We start from the raw sequence: 23,241 nt of genomic DNA, 5'->3' as shown, positions 1-23,241 counted from the left end.
TAGGTCAAATTCCACTAAGAAACCAAATTTATATTTATCATTAAAGGTTTAAAACCTGACAGGGAGTAAATATTTATTAGCATCACTTCATTCAACTTTCTTATTTCCCCCTCCTTCTTTTAATCCCATGCAAAATCAGTGGTTGGGGACTAGCTCTCTAGTGGTAATAGCATGTAAACAACCAACTACTGGGTCCAGCTACTCCTTCTGACAAAGGGGCTTTACTAACACAGCTTGTTAACCCTATTATTGAATCCATTTTTTAAAGTGTACATATGATTGGATGGTGTGGGGCCCAGTCAGGCCTTAGAGGTGGTTTTGTCCTATATTGAGGTCTGGTAGGGAAAGAGCTTATACATAACATGTGTCACGAGAATGCTGGCATTATAAATGTTGGTATCATTTGATCATGTTCTCAGTCATGTCCCATTAAGAAAAAACATCCCTTTTAAAGCTAACATCCAGGTTGTGTTACTTTTAATTTAATGTCAAGGGCATTGCTAAACATTGTACCATATATTTACACCACAAATTTACATTTGAGATGGAAGTCACTTGTTAATAAACGAAAAAAAAATCAGTTCAGATGAAACCATTTCTTTACTGAAACACGAACAATTTCCTTTTCAAATTCCTCTTAATTGTCATCAGATTCTAGACTGCCTTTTAATAAGCATGAAAATGTCTGAATACAGTGTTTGCTCCAGTACCATAAACATTCATGTCTTAAAACATTTCCAGACTAGTTTTTGCAAATTCCAGCTGGTTGGCTGATTAAAAAAAATTATTATTAAAGACTGAAATGGATCAAAGTATTTTGGGTTTCTTCAGAATATCATTTACTTGTCAGGTTTTATAGAATAACAGCATTCCCATAACTGCTGAACAGCAAGCTTACCTGATGGTGAAAACATTAATTAATATACATTGAGCTTATTCTTACAGTTCCCACAATGGGAACATTTCCCCACAGGGAACCGGGAACTGGGAGATTCATATGGCGTGTTTGCTCATAATTTCCAAATGCAAGAAAACCTCAAAATGTTTTGTAGTGTCAGGGTGGTACTGTGTTAACCCGACATGTAACCAGGATCAGCATCTGTAGTCAATGAGTTTATATTAAAAATGAAGAGGAGAGGGGCCAAAATGCAACCCAGTCTCATGCCCCACTGAACGGGTTTCCTCTGTGTTAAATGGCCCTGGGTGCTGTATCTCACCATAAGCCAATTGTTATCATGTAGCATGCATATATGCGCCAAAGATATATATATCTTTGTAGCATGCACAGGGATGCCTCTCTCCACAGACAGGAATCCTACCTTTTCAGGATTCCTAACTCCAATAATGGGACATGTCTATGGAAGAGACCTCCAGTTTCCTCCACAGTCTGTCCCTAGCTATAAAATCAAACACTGCTTTAAAATCTATGAATGCTACAAACAGGGTACCCTTTGGCCGGGCACAGTATTTGTTGATAAGATGTTGCAAAATCAAGCACTGATCTATTGTGGAGCGCCCTTCTCTGAATCCTGCCTGCTCTTCAGTAATTATCCCCTCATTGCCATCCACTCTCTAAACTTACCACATACATGTCTGGCATAGAGTTTCCCAACCACACTTAGCAAACTTACTGGACAGTAATTTATGAGATTTGATTTCCACCCCCCCCCTTTTAAAGAGAGGAACAATAAGTGCCAAGTTCCATTCCTCTGGGATTTTCCCAGTATAGTAAATGGGTGTAAAAAGTGTTGCTAGAACTGGAACCCACCAATCAGCATTGTTTTTTAAATCAGTTCCGCAAAGATATGGTCATAACCAGGACTCAGGAGCTTTCCCACTTTTCAACTGGGCTATCAGTCCCCTCACCTCTGAGATTGTAACCAAAGGCCAGACAGGTAGCTCATTAAATTTAAAACTGGAGGCCTCTAATGGCAAATGGGCTACATTGGATGCATAATGGAAGCACAAAAAAAAAAAAAAAAAGTCTCCCATGCCTTAGCTGTCAAATGGGATCCTGTTTCAGCCAAAGATTTCCATAGGTCAGCTCTTATTATTGACCCAAAATTTGCGGAAAGTTTACTATCAGTAGCTTGGACCAACCTTGCCCAGATTTCCCTTTGTCCACTCTCCTTTTTCCTTTTGGTTAGCCTTTTATACTGTCTCTTATCTCAAAACAAGGCAGTTGGAATGGAGTGATGGCCACTCTGCCTGTAGTGTTTGAACGGTTCCACCAAAGACAAAATCAGGTGTGTTTATTTAAAGAAGGCTTAAAAGGCAAAAGACAGGTAAAATTTTGTGGATAATCCAGTTTGTATCTGCCTTCAACCTTGGAGAAGCCGCTACCAGTCTGTGAAGACAATACTGAGCTAGATAGACCAGTGGTCTGACTCAGTATATGGCAGCTTCCTATGTTCCTATGTTCCTACCTAAATTAGTGTCTAATCAGTATGGAAAAATGGTTTTAAAATATTTGCTTTTTTGAACAGATGCCATCAGACAGCTCTCCCTCACATAAGATGAAACCATCAGAAGACAGAAGAGGACAGCAGCAGCCATCAAATGCACAGCAAGTGTTTCCTTCTCACTATGAGAATTTTGATGAGAATTGTCAGGTAATGCATGCTGCAATGTGTCAGAATGTTGGGAACTGACAGAAAGACAGTGAGCCTACTGCAGATGAGCAGATGCAGATGAAAGCAACTTTAATATGAACTAGCTGGCCAGGCACAGAGCATCTGTGCCTCTAGTTCTCCCTCGTTCTTGGTCCCTCATTCTCAGCCCTCCCCCTCCTCTTCCCTCTTCCCACCTCCAATGTTTTCTCTCTCTGGCCGGCTGCCTGGCCAGCCACTTTTTCTGGCTGCCCACCTGCTGCTTTCTCTCTCCCCGGCTGCCGCTGCTTTCTATCCCCTACTGCTGCTTTCTCCCCCCTGCCGCCGCTTTTTATCTGCCCCGCTGCCGCTTTCTCTCCCCCCACCGCTGACTTCTCTCCCCCTGCCACCACTTTCTCTCCCCGCCCATTCACCTCCCCACCCATTCACCTTATATTCCCCACTGCCAGGGTTTCCTCTCCCCATCCAAGAAGCTCACTTACAAATTCTTGCAAGAGCTGCCACGCAGAGGTGCTTTTACCCCTGGACTTTGGGCCCAAAGTCCAGGGCCTCCAAATCCTCTTTCCTCTGTCACAGGTGGTGTGGTCACCCAGCAGAACATGATGATGCTTAATTTGCAGGGGAGGGGGGCCTCCAAAGGTCTTTAGGTCCAGGCTCCCAAATTACCTAGGTGCACCTGTGCTGCCACGCATGGGATTAGCGATGGGTATATCTCAGAGAATTTATATAGATATAGATATAGATATGCATGGCTATTTTGGTTTGAAATAATTATATTAAAAGGATTAAAACCTTACACAAACCACTGCTTTTTCAAAGAGTTGTAGTGGCATGGTGTACACTTTCATCCAACTCTCATCTCAGGTAAAATATGTTGTGCAGGTTTTTGAAGCTCTGAGAAAAGCTGTTCACCTGAAGTCACTTCCAAACATTGTCACTTCCAAACATTGAGAAAGGAGACTTGTCATTCATTGAACACATATAGGGTGGAAGGTAGCAGGATCTGCCCACACTATGCACACATTTCATTGCATGTCTGCAACATGCCTACACATATATCTTTGTAGCATGCACAGGAATGCCTTTCCCCACGGACAGGAGTCCTACCTTTTCAGGATTCCTAACTCCAAGACCTGGAGAGAATCTATCTATGTGGTCGCTAAGAGTCAACACCAAATTGACGGCACTTAAGCAATCAATCAAACTCCAAGAACAGGTGCCCTATGCATATACAAGTGTACTCACATAGGCAGTGTTGCAGGTGTGCAATGGGACATGTCTATGGCAGAAGCATAGCCTGTCAACACAATGCTACTCCACTGGCCTACATGGAGAGGGAGGAGGAGGAGGAGAGCGGGTCTTGTGGTAGCAAGGATGAATTGTCCTCTTTGCTACAGAGTCCACCTTGATTTGCGTGTGAATGGGAGACTACATGTGTGAGCTCTGTAAGATATTCCCCTTAGGGGATGGGTCCACATGTTTGCATGCAGGTTCCAAGCTGCTGCCCTGGCATCTCCAGATAGGGCTGGGAGAGACTCCTGCCTGTAACCTTGGAGAAGCCGCTGCCAGTCTGTGTAGACAAATACTGAGTTAGATGGAGCAATGGTCTGACTCGGTATAAGGCAGCTTCCTATGTTCCTATGCATTCCATGAATGTGTAGACTCCATCCTCTAATATCTGAAAAGGATAAGAGATGATGCTGAGATGAAGGTGCACACTGTGGGCAACCATGCCTTTCTCATACACCTTTTGTACATCTGAACAAAAAATATCTCCAAGACAGTTTTTGTGCTTTCACCCCCAGTGCTCACCATTATCCCTGGCAGAAAAGTTAACAAGAATGATGTAGACTGCTGATTCTGAAGTTTATGTGCTGAGTGCTTTTTTTTTTCTCCTTCAAAAGAGGGACATCCTGTCCCTTCTCCAGCAGGAGTGTCTCGTCCTTAACTTACAAAAATATCAAGCTGGGAGGAATAATATGGGCTATTACTTAAACTTAAGCAAAACAAGAGCTAGAATTTAAATTCTGATGTTCCAGCTGTCCACACATTGGAGGAATAAAATGAGAAATGTAAATGAGCTCACTAAAAATAATGAAGCCTGGCCCCAGATCACTTGAATATGTGAAAGTTTAGAAAACCCAGAATTACTCTGAGGCACTGCATAATTAAGTGGTCCAGTTAAAAATCCATTAGAAGACTGAGATTTAAATGCATTTATTTTCTTATTCCTTCCCTGATTTCTGTTTGCAATTTGCTGTTCATGACTTTTATATGTATAACACTACAGTCCCTGAAAGCAGAACTTTTAAGAGGGACATCTGTAGTTAGTTTATACTCTCTGCAGACCTTTATAATAGTGAGTACTACATTCATATCTCCATTACATACATATCTCCATTACAAATTACTATTATTTGTTAATACTATTGTTACTAGTATTACTATTATTTGTGTTGGCTTCCCACAAAGCCCTCTGGTAATTCTAATTTTGAGAGATAATGACACTTAGTAGAGATTCTTAGTATCTTGACAGAAGTACAGTTTTTATTTTTCCTGGGTTGTTCGCTATGATAATTAAACTGGATTTAAACTGGTTTAAATGTGTAGTGTAAACATGCACTTAACAGGTGTTTCCATGTTAATGGGTTTGTGGTGGTGATCAACTCCATGAATCAGATGGAAGTCACCCACAAACCACTGAGGGGGAACCCTTGTTCTGATTGCTTCTAGTCCAGACTAGCAGCACCGGATGGAACACAGGAAATAAATGCCAAAGCAATGTCAATAGCTGAAAAACCACAATAGCAGGAAGTATCTCCTGTGGAACACCAGAATACTACTTCTCCCACTGAAAACAAATATTCAGAGGGACACAAAAGTGCAATTCAGAAATGTACAATTCAGGGGGAGGTCAACTATGTCCCACATTTAGATTTCTGAAAGGAAAACAATAGTGTATTGCACATTAAATCTCCTAAACATCAACAGAAGTGAGCACAGGGGAAACTGTATGTATGTATTTGTTTATTTCAGCCCAAGGCCAGCATAAATACAAAAGGAAAAAGAAACAACAACAAAAAGAAAAAGGAACAACAGGAGTAAATATATAAAATACATAAATCATTAATACCTTCACACAGGGGAAGCTGAACCTTTCATGGGTATTGATTTTGATGTGTTAGATAGATAGATAGATAGATAGAATAACTTTATCACTTCATCACTTTCCTCCAACATATCTCAGGGGGTCGCACAGGGGATGGCAGGGAGCAAACTACTTATCTGGAGGGACATTTGTTATTCTCCCTTGTTGCCAAGGAGTACCTCGCCAGTGAAGCATTTCCTATTGTGCTTCCTGTTTGCCTGCCACAGTTGCTGATTCAAGTCACATCTGGAAATACCCTCACATCAAAACAGTGAATGTTCCAAAACATCTACATGTTGTTGTAGAAAACTGGATGTCTGTCATTCTCTTTATGAGTCTTTAGTTACTGGGCTGAGGCCTCCTGAAGAAGAAGTAAGAAGTTCTGATGCAGAGTTAGAGACTCAGCGTGGAGAAAAGGTGAGAGACCGGACACTGAGAGAGAAATGGGCAGCAGGTAGAGGGTGGGAGGGTGACTGGGAGAAGTGCCATTGCAAGAGGGCTGAGTTGAGAGGGAAAATACAATCAGGAAGGATTGTGTTAGTCTCATGCCATGTACACCCTTCTCCAGCTTCACAGGCCGCAGCAGCTGCTACTCAACCCCATGCCAGCTCTGGAGCAAGGAAGTTTGCCCACAAAGTTAACCCAGACGTTTTCTCACAAAGTGGATGGAGAAAAACGGAGAGAACCCAATTGTCCCCAGGTAACAACTGCAAAGGAAGAACAGAATCTGTGTTTAAGCACAGAAAGCTGCCGCTGTTCTCTTGGGATCCATTCACACATTAACCTTTTAAGTAGGAAGCCCATGTATTTGATTCCTCTCCTTTTGTTTCAGAATGCTGGAGAAGGGAACAAACTTCCTTTTACCAGCCACAGCAGGCATGCTGAGCTGGAGTAGCTTAACGGGCCAGCTTGCCTTGCCTTGTCCTTTGCTTGCAGAGAGGAGGAGGAACATCATGTTGCCTTTCACCAGAGAAGCAGCAGCCCTTAGCTTTATTTAAAACTATAGTATTTCATTCCATCTTAATCCACCTTTGCCCACTTGGTGAAATCAGCTGCTGCCAGATTAATGCACAGAAAGGACAGGTGTGTGCAACTTTGGTTGGTGCAACAAGTTTTTTCCACCATATGAAATGCCTCAGATCAAATTCTGCTCTTGTGAGGGTAGTATATTTCATGCAAAGCTTGCCTTTTTGCTTGAAACCGATAATTCTATTCACATATCAGATGAAAGGGAGCATGCAGAACTCATGATGCTGAAGTATGAAAAACAGCTATTTCTTTTGCAAGATTGGCATGAAAAGTGCCTTGGATGTAATAGTCTTAATATGCACCAGAGAGTACATTTTATGGTAACCCCTGCCCTCTCAAATGGCAATTTCTATTTTACAGTCAAAAATTTGTATAGTTCAAATGGAAGGGAAATCACTGTCAACCTATGTGAGCAAGAGGAGACTCATGAAACAATCTTGCAGTGTTTGTGTGAAGGGAAGGAAAATTGTTCTCAGAGAAAGCAAGAGACCAATGTCCCTTCCTGCTTTATTTATTATTTATTATTTATTTATTGAATTTATATACCACCAAGTATAGAAATCTCTAGGCAGTGTACAGAATTAAAACATACAATACAACACATTTAAAATTCATAAAAAGAAAAGATTATAGATAAAAAACACATTAAAAACACATTAAAATTTAAAATTTAAAAATCAAATCTCAGTTGAAGGCCTGGGAAAACAAGTACGTCTTCAGGGTCCTCCTAAAAGCAAACAGATGGAGATGCTCTTATTTCAGCAGGGAGTGTGTTCCAAAGCTCTGGGACAGCCACAGAGAAGGCCCGATCCCGAGTTGCCACCAAACGAGTTTGCGGCACCCGTAATCAGTTCTCTCCAGATGATCTTAATAGGCAACAGGATTCACGACAGAGAAGGCGCTCTCATAAATACCCTGGACCTAAGCCGTTAAGGGTTTTATAGGTAATAACTAGCACTTTGTATTTCATTCGGAAACCTATCGGCAACCAGTGCAGTTCTTTTAGAATCGGTGTTATATGGTCCCTTCGGGTAAACCCAGAGATCATTCTGGCTGCCACATTCTGTACCAATTGTAGTTTCCAAACTATGTACAAAGGCAGCCCCATGTAGAGTGCATTACAGTAGTCAAGCCTAGAGGTTACCAGCATATGTACCACCATTTTAAGGTCACTAGTCTCCAAGAATGGACGTATCTGGTGTATCACCTGAAGCTGATAAAAAGCACTCTTGGCCACAGCATCAACCTGAGAAACTAGGGAGAGTTTGGAATCTAGGAGCACTCCCAGATTACAAACCTAATCTTTTAGGGGGAGTGTAACCCCATCCAGAACAGGCAGATCTAAACCATCTCTCAGATCTCGAACCCCTACAGACAGTACCTCTGTCTGGCTTGGATTCAACCTCAGTCTGTTATCCCTTTTCCAGCCCAATATCACCTCCAGGCAGGCACTTAGGGTGGTCATGCCATTTCCTGATGAAGTTGGTATGAAGAAGTAGATCTGGGTGTCATCAGCATATTGATGGCATCCCAGACCAAACTTCCTGACGATCTCTCCCAGCAATTTCATGTAGATGTTTAAAAGCTTTGGAGATAGTATGGAGCCTTGTGGAACCCCCACTTCAGTTCACACTTCGCTTTTCAGAGCAATAGTCTCTAAGTGACACCATCTGGAATCTGCCAGAGAGGTAGGAGCGGAACCATTGTCTTCAGTGGCACCCAATCCCACCTCCTTCGAGCAACCCAGCAGGATACCATGGTCAATGGTATCGAAAGCCACCAAGAGATCCAAAAGGATCGGCAGAGTCACACTCCCTCTGTCGATCGCCAATTGGAGATCATCCATCAGGCTGATCAAGGCAGTCTCAACCACATAGCCCACCCGAAAGCCAGTCTGGAAAGGATCTAAATAATCTGTGTCATCCAAAACTGCCTGGAGCTGCAAAGCAACCACTTGCTCAGGCACCTTGCCCAACCAAGGAAGATTAGAGATGGGTCTGTAATTAGCTAACTCTGAGGGATCCAATGCAGGTTTCTTCAAATAAGGTCTAATAATAGCCTCCCTGAGACAAGGAGGCATCCTGCCCTCCCTCAGAGAAGCATTTATGATATTTACCAGATCCTCTCTGATAATATGACTATCAGATTAAATAAACCAAGTTGGGCAAAGGTCAAGAGAGCAGGTGGTGGGGCATACAGTCCAAAGCAGTTTGTCCACATCATCAAAAGTAACAAACTGAAAATGATCCAGTTCAATCCTACAAGAGTATTTGCTGGGCACCTCTACGATAGACTGCAGTAACTGTGGAGTTACGTTCAGCGTGGATACAAGATATTTTATCTGCAAAAAAGTTGTTAAATGCATCACAGCAAGTGACAGATGGTTCCAGATTCAAATTCAAGGCAGAGGGGGCATGAACTAGACCCCTCACAATCCTAGACAAGTCAGCTGGACGTGAATTTGCAGAAGTGAAGTGCTGTGAAGCAGCAGCCCCTGTTCCCCCACCAAAGGTTTAAAGATTGTTAAGTTGTTGCGAGACAGTCCTTTCGCTGAGGAATGGAAACGTGTGCTTGTATTCTAGTTAGCAATTTTTTTAAATGTTTTGTTAATTAGAAGTTTGTCCCTGTGGGGATCCTGTACAGAATGTAAGCAGTAGTGTCAGAAAGAAAAGGAAAAGAAAGGAAAAGGAGAAAATAGAGTGCTTTCTGAATAAAGTTAAACAAACGTAAGATTGTTTTGTGTTTGTGAAGGAAGCAGCCATAAACATCTGGTGATAAGCTTTTGAACCAGCTATGTGTGTGAGCCTGCAAAGCTTGTGAAGGTTCCTGCATTTTCATTTCATTGCATTACTGAGCCTACATTCCTGAACTGCTGCATTCTACTCTTGCTGCTGCTGATTGTTTCTCCAGCTTCCTGACCTGCACAGCTGAAAGTACCTGAAGATACTTTCCCCTTATCAATCCTGGATTCTGTTGTTCATTGGATGCTCACTGGCACATATCCCACCATGACCTTTTTTCTTGCCAACCCCATAAGAACCTGCTATTCCCTGGAAACAACGGAGTTCCTATTTCTGCAATAACCTCCTCACTATACAGATACCAGGTTTTACTCCAGCAAAGCAGAAGGCCATATTGCTTCACTGCCTGGGCCTTGACAGCCAAATAATATATACTCATTTGCCCTTTCCTACCACCTTGAAAGGGGATGCCAACACTTATGAAGCTCCTCTTCAAGCTTTAGATGAACATTTCAACCCTACTTTGAATGTGATTGCTGAATGTTGCAAGTTCTATTCTAGATCCCAACTGCCTGATGAACCTATTGGTTAATATGCGACAACATTGTGTGCCTTCAGTGTAACCGGTGAGTTTGCCAGCTTTACTGATGAAAGGATCAGGAATCAGATTGTTATGAAAACAAACTGCTCCAAACTGCATGAAAAACTGCTACTGGGGCGGAAACCTATCCTGGATAAAGTTAGAGAGATGGCTAGGAGGGTGGAAAATGCTCCTTACTGTGACCAATCACTCTCTTTGATACCCCAAAACCAAATCCTGAAATCCAGGCTGTTCAGTCTCAATCCTTCCAAACCCGATCTTCTCATATGGCACTACCCCAGAAAGTGGCAGTACAAGAAAGGAAGAGCTACCACTGCTGCCGATGTGGAGACTGCCCCAAAAGACAATTTTGCTCACTGTCCTGCACAGAAGGTCACTTGCAACAGGTGCAAGATAAAAGGACACTTTTCTAAGGTTTGTAAGTCTGTTGTCCACTCCATTGCTGATTCACCACATGAGGCAGATGTGTGACTTCCTGACACCTTTTTAAATAGGGGTGTGCACGGAACTGGTTTGGCCGGTTCAGTTCGAATCCATACCAGATTCACACTGACCTGGCCCAGTCTCATTCTGTGTCCATCTGAATCGGGTCCAGTCTGGTTTGACCATTGAACCAGGCTGAATTGGTTCGGGGGATATACTTGTAAAGCGGAATCTGGTGAGAATTCCCCTTTGCATGTACAAGGGATGAGGGACCTTTTCAGGGGTAAGGGGTGGTTGTGTGGGGGTGGCAAGTAAGTAAGCTGCTTACCTGGCCGGTGCAGATGCTGGCACCACCGCTCGCCCTTCCGGTGGCCTCAAGCAGCATGCTCCCCCCCTCTTTTACCGAGCCGCCTGCTCGGTGGTGGCTCAGTAAAAGAGGGGAGAGTGCACTGTTTGGGGTTGCTGGGAGGGTGAGCAGCAGCAAGCAGCAGCACTGGCAGCCACACTAACCAGATAAGCAGCTTGCTTATTCACTGGCTGCCCCCGCCCAGCCCCTTGTTCTGCTGAACCAGTTTGCCTGAACCAGGCCTGGTTAGATTTGATCATAGACCAAACCTCCTCCAGTTCGGTCCATGATCAAACCAACAAACCAGCCCTGGTTCGAGGTGAACCAGTTTAGCACGAACTGTTAGTGCACACCCCTAGTTTTAAGTGAGAAAGACTCAGAGCTTGCTTCTCCACATTGTTAAGTAAAACTTAATAGAGATGTGCATTGAATTGGTGATTGCTGGTTCGAAGGTGGGGGAATAACTTTAAGGATTGGGGAGGGTGCTCTTACCACTACCACCCACCCCATTTCCCCCACCGACGCTGTTCTCAAAAATGGTCCTTCTGGGGCGGCAGCATGCCTCCGTGTGACCCCGGTACATTGTGGGAACCGGGGCTGATTTGTCAATTTGATTATGGACCGAACTGGAGGTGGTTTGGTCCATGATCGAATCTAACCAGGCCCTGTTCAGGCTGGAAGTGGCCGCTGCATGTGAACACGTTACAACATGCATGCACACATTGTGCTTGCTCACACCCATGTTGTGACATGCGCATGTACAGTGGCCACTTCTGGTCACTTCCAGTCCGCAACGTACCAGGGCAGCAAGGAGGTACGCTGCCGCTCCAGCGGGACCATTTTTGAGAACAGTGCCGGTGGGGAAAATGTAGGGTGGCGGTAGGGGTTAAGAGCACCCTCCCAGTCCTTAAAGTTAACCCCCACACACCTTTGAACCGGCCGAACCTCCAGTCTTTCAAACCAGGTTGGAGGCCCATAAAGGCCAGGGCCTCTGAACCAGTTACGTGCACATCCCAAAAACTTAATGACCATGAAGTGTGGATGCTGCTTACGACATCAGATCTGCATCTGCCCCAGAAATGGGGTCTGAAACAGTGAACATTTCAAGTGGGGACTTTGTTCAAGTATGGCTGTTTTATAAATTGAGAAAGGGATGTTCCCAATACTCTGAAGCAAAACAAATACTCGAAATCTGAGGAGATTATGTCATATTGGGTGATAGAAAGAAACTGAACATTTTGAGATTTTCAAGCATGCATGCTATGAGAACAGAGAAAAGGGATTCTGATCTCAGGAGAGGAACTGTAGAGGACTTTGATCTTACCTCCAGTCTTGACCTCACAGATGAGGCTGATGACAGTGATGGACAATTCTCTGTACCAGAAAACAAAAGTTCCTGTGCCAGAGACACCAAGAATTAGAAGTGTGTGCACAGGAGACCACTTCAAGACTTTGTCACCAAAATTTATATGAATCAGATTCTGGTTGTTATAAAGGGGAAAGATATGTTGTATTCTATTTAGCAATCTTTTATGTTTTATTAATTATAAGTTTGTCCCTTTGGGGATACTGTAGAGAGTTTGGAGGATGGGGTCAAAAAGGAAAGGGAAGGAAAAGGAGAAGAAGAAAAATGGAGTTGTTTCTGAATAAAGCTTACTTAAACAAAAGATTGTTTTGCATTTGTGAGGGAAGCCGCTATAAAACAGTCCTCTGAGCTCAGTCCCCTCGCTTTTTAGACTCAGATTAAGAGCAGTCTAGAGGCTTGCCATCAGACTAATTCCTAGCCCTGACCAACTAAGGACTTGCTCCTCTCATGCCAATATTCTGCAGCAACATGAGGGCCTTCCCCTACAGGGATCAGTATTATCGGGCAGCTGCTGAGGGTTCACTTTTTACACTCTGAGACCACATCTCTGCCCATGCTTTTCATGTGGAGGTGGTGGTGTTCAGGGACATAGCTAAGGGAGTGGGGGCCCGTGTTCACCCCTTTCTCTGGCGGCTACTTGGAGTGAGGGAGATAATGAAAAAATAGGGAGGGGTGGAGCTCGGGGCCCTCAGGGGCTGGGGGCCCAGGTTCTTTGAAATCATCTATTCAATTATAGCTACACCCCTGGTGGTGGTGGGTCAACTCTCTTAGGGCCACCTAATTAAGAGGGAAGAAGACCAGTCCACTTAGGAAATGAAACGAGTTGGTTGCCTCAGGGGGATTAGCCACCTGTGCCAGCCTGCCACCTCTGACTGCTTGTCTTACTGATCACCCTATCAAAAAAAGAGAAATACTGTTGCCATTTCAGTTTCAAAGACCTTTTAAACTGTAAGCTGATTTTACTTTTAAAGGGGTGTGTGTGTTGAAAGTTAGGGTTGTCTCTGTGTGTGTGTGTTGTTTTGTTTTACTGAAAATAAGATGTTCTGGAAATGAGGCTTTTATAACTAATGTGGGAAATTAAAAATAAGTGCAAACCTTTCACAGAAAAATCATGGTAACTTCTACAGAACGAGAAGGCTGGCATCCTTACAATATAATAAAAACCATGAATTTTGAAGTTGTTTTCATTTTCGGAGAGAAAATGTAAGAGAGAAATAGTTACAAGCTGTAACTATTTTAATTGTCAGGAATAACATCCCTTCAGAAAAACTTCTGAGGTGTGAATTCTCATTCAATGATAGCAAATGAGATTTTTTTCAATTAAAGAACTCTCATGACCCCACTTTCACTTTTTTCACACTCTCATTTACTATGAATATGATGAATGAATCAAAGCACTTTATGAAGAAAAACCTCAGAAATTCACCAAAATCCAGCCCTCTGGCCAATGACTCTGAAATTGGGGACGGGTGGTAGCTTCCACCCATTAGGCACTATCTACCAGCCCACCCCACTCTTTTGGGGCAGATCCACTTTCTGCCCCCAATCTGCCCCAAAGACACCAAAACTTCAAAAATTCCCAAAAAATCAGCCCTCTGCCCAGTCCCCCTGAAATTGGGGTGTTAGCCTCAACCCATTAGGCACTACCACTCCACCCCACCCTTTTGGGGCATATACACTTTCTGCCCCCAAACTGCCCCAAAGACACAAAAACTTCAAAAATTCCCAAAAAATCACCCCTTTGTCCAATCCCCCTTAAATTGGGGTGGTAGCCTGCACCCATTAGGCACTACCACCCCACCCCACTCTTTTTGCCCAGATCCCATTCTATGCCCCCAAACTGCCCCAAAGTCACTAAAACTTCAAAAAATCCCCCAAAATCGGCCATGAGCCGAATCACCCGAATTTTTTGGCCCCGAAATTCAGGTGATTCGGCTCGGCCCCGAAAAATATCGGGGGACATCAGGGGTGATTCGGTTCAGCCCCGAATCACCCGAAATTGCTCATTTTGGGCACAGATCGATCTGTGCCCGAAATTTTTTGCACATCCCTACAAGACTGACTTATCTTGAATAATGTTTATCTACAGCAATTTAAGCAAAGGAAAAGAAAACTCTAAAGGGCAAGCATAGCAAGGAAGTCTGACATTGATGCTATCACCAGATAGATATTCACATAATAAAGCAGTCTCTAAAATTTTTGTGTTCCAGTCCCTCATCATAGTTGTATCTCATTTTAATTCAACCTCCAATTAAAATCGAATATGGTGGCAGAGCACTGTAACACTTGCCTTCTGTGGGACAACATGCACAAACCTTTTCAAAGGAAAAAGGCTCACTAAAAACATCATAGGAAATTTTATTTTATTTTATTTATTTTTACATTTTATATCTCGCTCTTCCTCCAAGGAGCCCAGAGTGGTGTACTACATACTTAGGTTTCTTGTCACAACAACCCTGTGAAGTAGGTTAGGCTGAGAGAGAAGTGACTGGCCCAGAGCCACCCAGCTAGTATCATGGCTGAATGGGGATTTGAACTCGGGTCTCCCCGGTCCTAGTCCAGCACTCTAGCCACTATACCACACTGGCTCCATTTTGAGATGATTTATGAATTTGAAAATTTGATTTCATATTTGAATACAATCTAAAATAGCATTCCTCTTCTTCATTGCAGGAATCATCTGTCCAAATAAGCTCATTACAAGAAAAGAAGGCAAAAAGAAGAAAACCTTTAAGAGGAGATATGGACATTTGCCCTTCTCAACAGAAAAATGTAATAGAGGTCAACCAGGTACATCACTTTCCCCCCATGCTGCTGTGTTTTGTTTCTAGAAAAATAGTGCTCTTTCTTCACCCAGAAATATCTTTTAACAGAAGTGAATTAGGTAATGTTTATATTCTTAACATAGAAATCCATTCTCCACCTCTTGTTGAGCAAAATCAACCATATGTACAATTAAGCCTTTGATTTAGCCTTTGGTGCTGCAGGATTTAAAAAAAAAACTTCCTTGCAGTAAAAACTTTTAATTTCATGATCTCAGCCTTGCTTTCCAGTGCATATGAGGTAATCCTTGCTGCCATCCATCATCATTTTATACAAATGGTGATGCAATTTACAAGTGTGATTTTTTAAAATATCTTTAATCATCCAAGAGAACAGGAGATTCTTTGAACATGAAAAAGAAAGATGATGCTATCCATAATTAAAATACTGCTGGATATATACAGAATTATGGGAGTCAATGTGACCTCAGTCTCTTGCACCCAAACAGTGTTTCGTGTTTACTTATTATTCCATAATGCTTGCTTGAGTTTGAGCACTGAGTGGCAGGACCCATGAGGGTTAGTGATTAAGTGAGTTCAGGTTAACACAAAAGGCTAATGCAGACTCTCTTCTGGGTTGGGTTTGATACTTAAAGGTGAGTCCTAGATTTTGTTTTGCCTCTGATAAATTATGGTTGTCTCATAATATAGTTTTTTTGTATTTTATTCCAAAATGCTTAGTAACCTGAACAAGCAGAGGAAGTAATAATGAGGTGTCTTTTCTGACACCTAATAACTTTTCTGACACCTAATAAGAAAACAAAAACAATGGTTTGCCTATATACTGAAAGTGTTCCACATACATTGTCTCAGTAATTTTTTAAAAGGCCATTCAAACATTGTATACAAATTAGAAAGTGCCTTCTAATCATTTGACTGAAAAGACCTTTTTAGCTTTATTTATGGGTGCCCAGGAGCATGGCATTACAATGCATTGAATTGTTGCTTTGTACTCATAGGATAATTTCACTGTAATTGTTTTGATACTTGGATTTCAGCATAATGAAAAGGGCTAAACAAAAGAACATCCAAGTTACAGCTGTAAATATTGGCATAATTTATATGGCTTATGCCCTTATGAATTTGGCATATATCTATAGATGTTACTTAAAGAAATTTCTACAGCATTTTCGGGGTTGTTTCGTCACAGCTGTGATGGATCAAGGCAAAAAGGCCTTCAGAATTCACTGTCTGAACACCCAGCCCCCAGTCCAAGAACTATGTCAATTTGTTTATGCATCACTTCCATAAACACAGCATTGTGAGTCTGCTGGAATGTTTAGTCTGTGAAACATGCAGGCATGTTGCACCACAGGGGTGCTGGCCTGGGATTTCTTGCTGGTGTCGCACCACTGACAGACTGCCATGAGCACTGGAACCAGTCGCTAAAGTTGGCACGACACCATGAGTGGTGGCATTGTGCTGGCACTAGGACCCTTACTCTTTATCTGAGGAATTCTAGGTGTGGAATGCCAGTAATAGAGAATCTGGCCTAAATGCTCCCATGATGGGATTCTTACTGTACAAAATCTCCCCCTCCCCACTTCTTCTGTCCTCTCCTTCCAAAAGATACCTACAGTTGCAAAGTACAAACCCAGTTTTCTGACCCTTTCCCTCTTTCATTCAGTCAATGTGCATCTTCTATGGTAGAATACCACCACCACACCACCCCCTCTGTATGTATATGCGATAGTCAACACTGAATGTAAAATTTTTCCATTCATGAATACATAAGAAATAAGCTTGAAAAGAACAATAATCAATGGAGGGGAATTCAGTTGTTAGTAATGCTTACCAAACTCAAAAGAGTCTGATCTGTGCTGCTCTGTGGAACAGAAACAATCATAATCAAACTTGGAGCCATTCTTCCTGCTCCCAAATATGTTCGTAGCATCAGCGTGTTTTGAAAGGACAGCTCCTTGTCTTGTGCTCATTCCTCGGGTTTGTTTCCAGTGGCAACAGAAAGAATGCATGAGGGTGTCATAATAATCCTCCATTAAATCTGTAGTATTTAAATTTTAATGCTATAATTCAACAGCTGACAAAAGCCCATTGAGCAGAACTAAGGAGAGGAAAAGAGCCAGGACCATTTTCTCAGGGGTGATGCTATAGCAACACAGAATGAATTTGAGGTCAGGGAACAAGCTGTCTCCAAGCTTTGTTTGAACTTCCTGGCTAAAAGTAGAATCTTGCAGTATAAATTTTACAAAAATAAATGATTATTTTAAGGTGTGTGAAAATGGTTTGGTTTGTAAACTGTCTTGTCTTTAAAATAGGAAGGAACATTGAGGAAGCCACAAAACAGACAATCTAACCAAATGTTTTTGGTAGTGTCAACAAAGGGATTGTTATAGTGTCTAAAAGAAAAAGCGAGAAACCTAAAGGTGCTGAAAAGTTTTTATTGCAAGATACTCAGACAAGAATGTCTGTGCCTGATGCATTTTGAGCTACTGTTCTTTTTTAGAGGTAACTAGAAAATTCATTAAAATAATCCAAATTTTGCAACCTTAACTTAAAAACGTGAACCATGTCAAACTTGATCATTCTCATCTGAGTATCTTGCAATAGAACGTATTTTCCTCTGTTTCCCAGCTTATTATTTTGGCTTATATTGTACTGCTCTGATCTCCACCCCTCACCAGAATAAGTGGTACACCTTAGTTTACACTGTTGAATTAAGGGGAGCAAAAAAGATAATATGTCTCCATCATCCAATAAGAATGGATGTTTGTACTGCAATGATGATGATGATGATGATGTTTGACCAATTCCTATGTATGTTATTATTATTATATTAATTATTAATTATTATTTTTTACAAAGTCAGACAGGTGTTATTGACTGGTTTGTTTTATTCAAACATTGAGTCCTTCCCAAGGACCTGGGATGGCTGAATTTTATTATCAACAAGTGAATTTTGGCCCGTTGAATAACAGGCGCTAGTAATGGCGCTCCTGGCCCCCCGCCGCCATTCCCCCTCCCTCCGCCGTACGCCCCCCCCCACCTTTAAGGGCCAAATCGGCCCAGGCACTTGCCCCCGCCAGGCCGGGGAGACGGAGGCCAGGACCGGGGGCGGAGCGGAGGCCATGTAACTTTAAAAAAAAAATTGCTCCCGCGGCCGACGCCGCCGACCGCCCACCCTCCCTCCCAGCTGCCGAGTCCCCCTTACCCTGGCCGACTGCTGTCGGCCGAAGACTGCCCTCAATTTAAGAGGCAGAGAGGAGCTCGCAAGCAGAGCTCCTCTCTGTGCAAAGCCTCTTGCCGAACTGCCACTTTGGGCGCAAGAGACACAAGCGCCCAAAGCGGCAGTTCGGCAAGAGGCTTTGCACAGAGAGGAGCTCTGCTTGCGAGCTCCTCTCTGCCTCTTAAATTGAGGGCAGTCTTCGGCCGACAGCAGTCGGCCAGGGTAAGGGGGACTCGGCAGCTGGGAGGGAGGGTGGGCGGTCGGCGGCGTCGGCCGCGGGAGCAATTTTTTTTTTAAAGTTACATGGCCTCCGCTCCGCCCCCGGCCTCCATCTATTTTGGCCGAGGCGGCGGCTCTGCCGCCGCCTCGGTCACTTTCCCCCGCCACCGCCTCTCCGGCTTCTTCGGGGCGGCAGCTTCTGGCCACCCAAGATGGCTGCCAGTGCCGGCGAGCATGTCTCCCTTGACCTGTTCTGGACCTGCGCTTTGCGCAGGCGCAGAACAGGGCAGGGAGGCACGGACACATGCTTGGTGTCCGTCCACGGATGGACACCAAGCGTTTTATTAGAGAGGATGTTGTTGCTGTTATTATTATAGATATCGTCGCAGAATATAGGCTGTTCCCAGTAAAGCCGCTTTTTGTAATTGGCTGATGGGGATTTCTGTGGCCCCTATGGTGCTGAGGTGCTCTTTGGAATTGCACCTAGGGCGCCAATTACTACTGGGATTATTTTGGTCTTCATCTGCCACAGCCTTTCAATTTCAGTTTGTAGATCTTTGTATTTTGTTATTTTTTTCTATTTCTTTTTCTTCTATTCTGCTATCCCCTGGTATTGCTATGCCGATTATTTTAACTTGTTTTTCTTTCTTCTTGACTACAGTTATATCTCGTGTATTGTGTCGCAGATGTTTGTCTGTTTATAGTTGGAAGTCACATAATATTTTTGTATCTTCATTTTCTACCACTTTTTCAATTTTATGGTTCCACCAGTTTTTGGCTACAGGTAGCTTGTAAACCGCCTTGGGATTGCTTTAATGAAAGGCAGTATATAAATTTAACAATAAATAAATAAATAAATAAATCCCTGCTACCTTGTCATGCCTTTGTTTGTAGTCAGTCTGTGTGATCTTTTTACAAAAGCTGATTAGGTGGTCCACGGTTTCATCTGCTTCTTTACAAAGGCAGCACTTGCTGTTTGTTGTTGATTTTTCTATTTTTGCTCCTATTGCATTTGTTCTTAGTGCCTGTTCTTGTGCAGCCAATATTAAACCCTCAGTTTCTTTTTTCAAGTTGCCATTCTTAAGCCATTGCCAAGTCTTGGTGATGTCTGATTTTCCACTTATATTGTGCAAATATTGACCATGCAGTGGCTTATTTTTCCATTTTTCTGCTCAGTCCTTTACTTGTTCTTTCTTGTAGGTCTGCTTTGTTTCATTGGTGTTGAATAGTTTCTCGTTATTGATCAGTTGAAGTGCATCTTCTTCACGGTCCTTGATATATTCTTCAAGGCCTCTTTTCTCCTCCTCTACTGTTTGATGGACTTGCAGCATTCCTCTTCCACCTGAGCTGCGTGGGAGGTATAACCTATCTACATCACTGCGGGGGTGCAGAGCATGACTGATAGTCATTATTTTCGTGGTCTTACGATCTAGCATCTCTAGCTCTGCCTGAGTCCAGTCTATTATTCCTGCACTGTATCTGATAATAGGTATAGGCCAGGTGTTTATGGCTTGTATGGTGTTCCTGCCATTGAGTTTGGACTTTAGGGTTTTTCTAACTCTCCTGATGTATTCACTTCCAGTTTTTCTTTTAACTTCAGTGTGTGCGATGTTATCAGCCTGGAGAATGCCCAAGTATTTGTAAGGTTCTTTCTCTTCCAGGTTCTTGATGTTGCTTCTATTGGGCAGTTCTATTCCTTCTGTTTTTGTTATTTTTCCTCTGTTCATTATTCATGCAGCACACCTGTCTAGTCCAAACTCCACTGCTATATCGCTACTGAATATATGGACAGTGTTTAGCAGTGATTCGATTTCTGATTGGGACCTTCCATACAACTTCAAATCGTCCATGTACAGCAGATGGTTGATTTTACTTGATGTTTTAGATGTTTGGTATCCGAGGCCTGTTTTGTTTAGTATTTGTGAAAGTGGAGTCATGGTGATTACAAACAAGAGAGTGGATAGTGATTCCCCTTGGACAATACCTCTTCTAATGCTAACCTGTCCAAGTGTCTCGCCATTGATTGTTAACTGTGTACTCCACATGCTCATTGCATTTTTAATAAATATCTGAATGTTTTTGCTGACACCAGTTGTTTCTAAACATTTTAGTATCCATTGTGTTGTTCAAATTCCACCATCATCGTGACCTAGGTTTTGTGCTGTGCCCGTTCCTAAGACCATAGAGAGGGTGGCTCAGACAAGCCCAGAAATGCAGATGCTCTATGCCAGCCATACTATTTGCTGGCCATCTCTCTAATCAGTTGCCTTGTTGAAAACATCAGCTCCCCTCACTGGGAGTCATCCCAGTTGTTACCCAATTCTGCACATCCTGAACCCGCCTGGACACATGGAGCGGGCCAGACACCTTGTGAGTCTGGAAGGGTTGAGTGGAGAGGGGAAGGTGCAGAGTATGAGTTCTATTATTAACCAAAGATACCAGGAGCCTCAATCAGTGGGGCCCCCTATAGCTGGATAGGCTTTCTCATGACAGAGCAGTCCAATGGAAACCCAAAGCTGATGGATCCTCTGTTCCTCCCCCATGGAATGGCCCTCTCATGAGATGGCTAATCCCTGACCAGCAGGGCAAGCCAACACAGGGGAAGGAGTGTGTTCGGGCTTCCTGGATTGCTTGTACAGGGTCTGCCATTGCAAGAGCATCTTTTGTCATAGTGGACCAAATCCAAAGAGCCTTTCCCACACTTATATACCTATCCCATCCTAGGAAGTCATCTTGATCCCTTCCCAGAATAACAGAAAACTAGTGCCCCTCTGCAGGCTCCAATACTGGTAGTTCTGCTTGTGTGAGACTGTGTGGCTGCCCGATCCTGGCAGGGGCTGTGCGTCAAGTGGCATCATGATGGAGGGGTTTAAATGTGCTTTTGATGGAGGGGTTTAAATGTGCTTTTCCTCCTGAGGGCAGCCAACCACAGCAAATAAGGCATGATCGCGCTCAGCACACCCCCTTGAAAACTGTGGCCAGTGGTTGAAGCCCTACTGACTTCCTGATGCTTTGCCCATAGTCTGGTGGGCGAGCACTATAGAGCTTGCTGGGATGTGGCTTTGGTGGACCAGGAGAAGGGAGGGGCTCCTCTGCCCTGAAACTGAAGGTTGCTGGGCCATGGCTTGGCGATTGTCTGTGGGACGATTCCTGGCTTTGAGCATTAACCTCAGGTTCATCAACTCGTGGTTTCATACTATGTCCAAAAGGACCCATTGTGCTCCAAGACAGATTGATCAGCTCACTTGACTTTCTGACCTCTCTGCTCAAAGGATTCCTGCTTGAACTAAAAAGGAAGCAGACAGTGTGCAAATGCCATTCAGCCATTACTTGCAGAAGGATCCTATTGAAATGTGAAGAGTAGTCAGAAGAGAGATATTTTTTAAAATAATGGTATGCCATCCTTGACTTGCTGATTGTATGCTAAATCTCCTCCTGGTAATATGTGGACATTGTATTTATTGCATTTCTCAGAGAAACGTTCCTGAAAAGAGTTCCTCAACAATTTTAATTGAATAGTTAACCATGTGGCTATCTGAAAGGGAATGAGAGGCTTTTAATTTTAAACCACTATAGTCTATAAACATGTACATATCCTTATTGCAGTGCAGCTGTCATCAGATTATTTTATAGACTGTATGCCACTCTGTTTATCCATTGCGGGCTTTGGCCTCTCTGTGAAGACTGCAGGCATTACACTGCCCCCACCCCCCACCCCAATATTATATTAAAACAATTAACATTTTGACTCCCTTCTTGATTTTGTGAAGCTCAGATTCCGCACACACAAAAATTCTTATTTTTGTTTCCATTACTTGCATCCAGTAATGATCATAAGGTTGCTTTTTAAAAAGAGAGCGGGTACATGCCCTCATTTGGCCTGGAATTCCACAACTACACTTCAGTGACATTCACAGTGTCTGGAACTCACTCAATGGACCAGATGGTGAACTTTCAATTCCTGGCATTTGATAGTTGATCCACAGGTGATGGTCACATAACCTTAGGATGAATTGAGTATTGTTGAAGAGCAGCAGGCAAATTTAGAAGTATGTTTTGCTTTTGTGGATAGAAAATAAGAAGCAGTAGAATCAAGTTGTAGCAAGGCAGATTCATGGCCGGACTAGATGTGTGTGTGTGTACCCCATTGCCCCTGCAGTATTTTTAAAACCAAGAGCAGCTTCAGGCGGGTTTGTGTCAAGCAGAATGCTGTGGTTTGAGAGAAAGCTGATTGTTCAACCATTTTCTCTCAAGTTTTTTCCACAGGGGAAAAAGTAGCATGTATGGAGGGAACTGTTTTTGAATGAAAATCAGCTGGTGAGGGTGTGGGGGGAAGGATTAAGGAACCATTATCTCCATTATCCAAATTAAACCCACATTTTCCAATATCTTCATTAATCAGAATGAAAATACATGTGAATGTGTATAATGTCTAGTTTGGATCTTAGGATACATTTCTTGATAACCTAATATTAAGAACTGGAATGGACAGACAGGTCTGAAAATAAAATTTGAATTATCACACAGTGAAAACAGCATTTGAAAAATGTACCGTTCAAAACCTGTATTCCGACCTTCTTATTTTCTTGTGAGAGTTGCTTGCCAGAACAACATTCCCTGTAGAAAATGTTCAGTTTTGAAACTCGGCCTTTGCCTTGCAATCTGGGTTTGGCTGTCATAGCACAATCATCATGAAATTAAAGACTCTGTGGGTAACAGGACAATGCTGTAGGCTTTAAGAATGGTTGGACAA

General features: G+C 43.0%; 1 protein-coding gene across 3 annotated transcripts in view; it reads left to right on the top strand.

Annotated features, from left to right (window-relative positions):
- The window catches only part of LOC128341223 (uncharacterized), a 118,119-nt gene that overhangs the window by 5,144 nt on the left and 89,734 nt on the right, over positions 1–23,241 (top strand). For all 3 annotated transcript variants that reach the window (XM_053287490.1, XM_053287480.1, XM_053287472.1), the window contains exons 2-5: positions 2,487–2,612; positions 6,094–6,174; positions 6,326–6,457; positions 14,937–15,053. In XM_053287490.1, the coding sequence (XP_053143465.1) occupies positions 2,487–2,612; positions 6,094–6,174; positions 6,326–6,457; positions 14,937–15,053 (456 nt within the window). The remainder of the gene's footprint in view (positions 1–2,486; positions 2,613–6,093; positions 6,175–6,325; positions 6,458–14,936; positions 15,054–23,241) is intronic.

The sequence above is a fragment of the Hemicordylus capensis genome, chromosome 1, assembly GCF_027244095.1.
Source record: "Hemicordylus capensis ecotype Gifberg chromosome 1, rHemCap1.1.pri, whole genome shotgun sequence".
In the NCBI taxonomy this organism is placed as follows: domain Eukaryota; kingdom Metazoa; phylum Chordata; class Lepidosauria; order Squamata; family Cordylidae; genus Hemicordylus; species Hemicordylus capensis.
The sequence above is the reverse complement of the archived record's forward strand: the minus strand, read 5'-3'. Positions and strand labels throughout refer to the sequence as shown.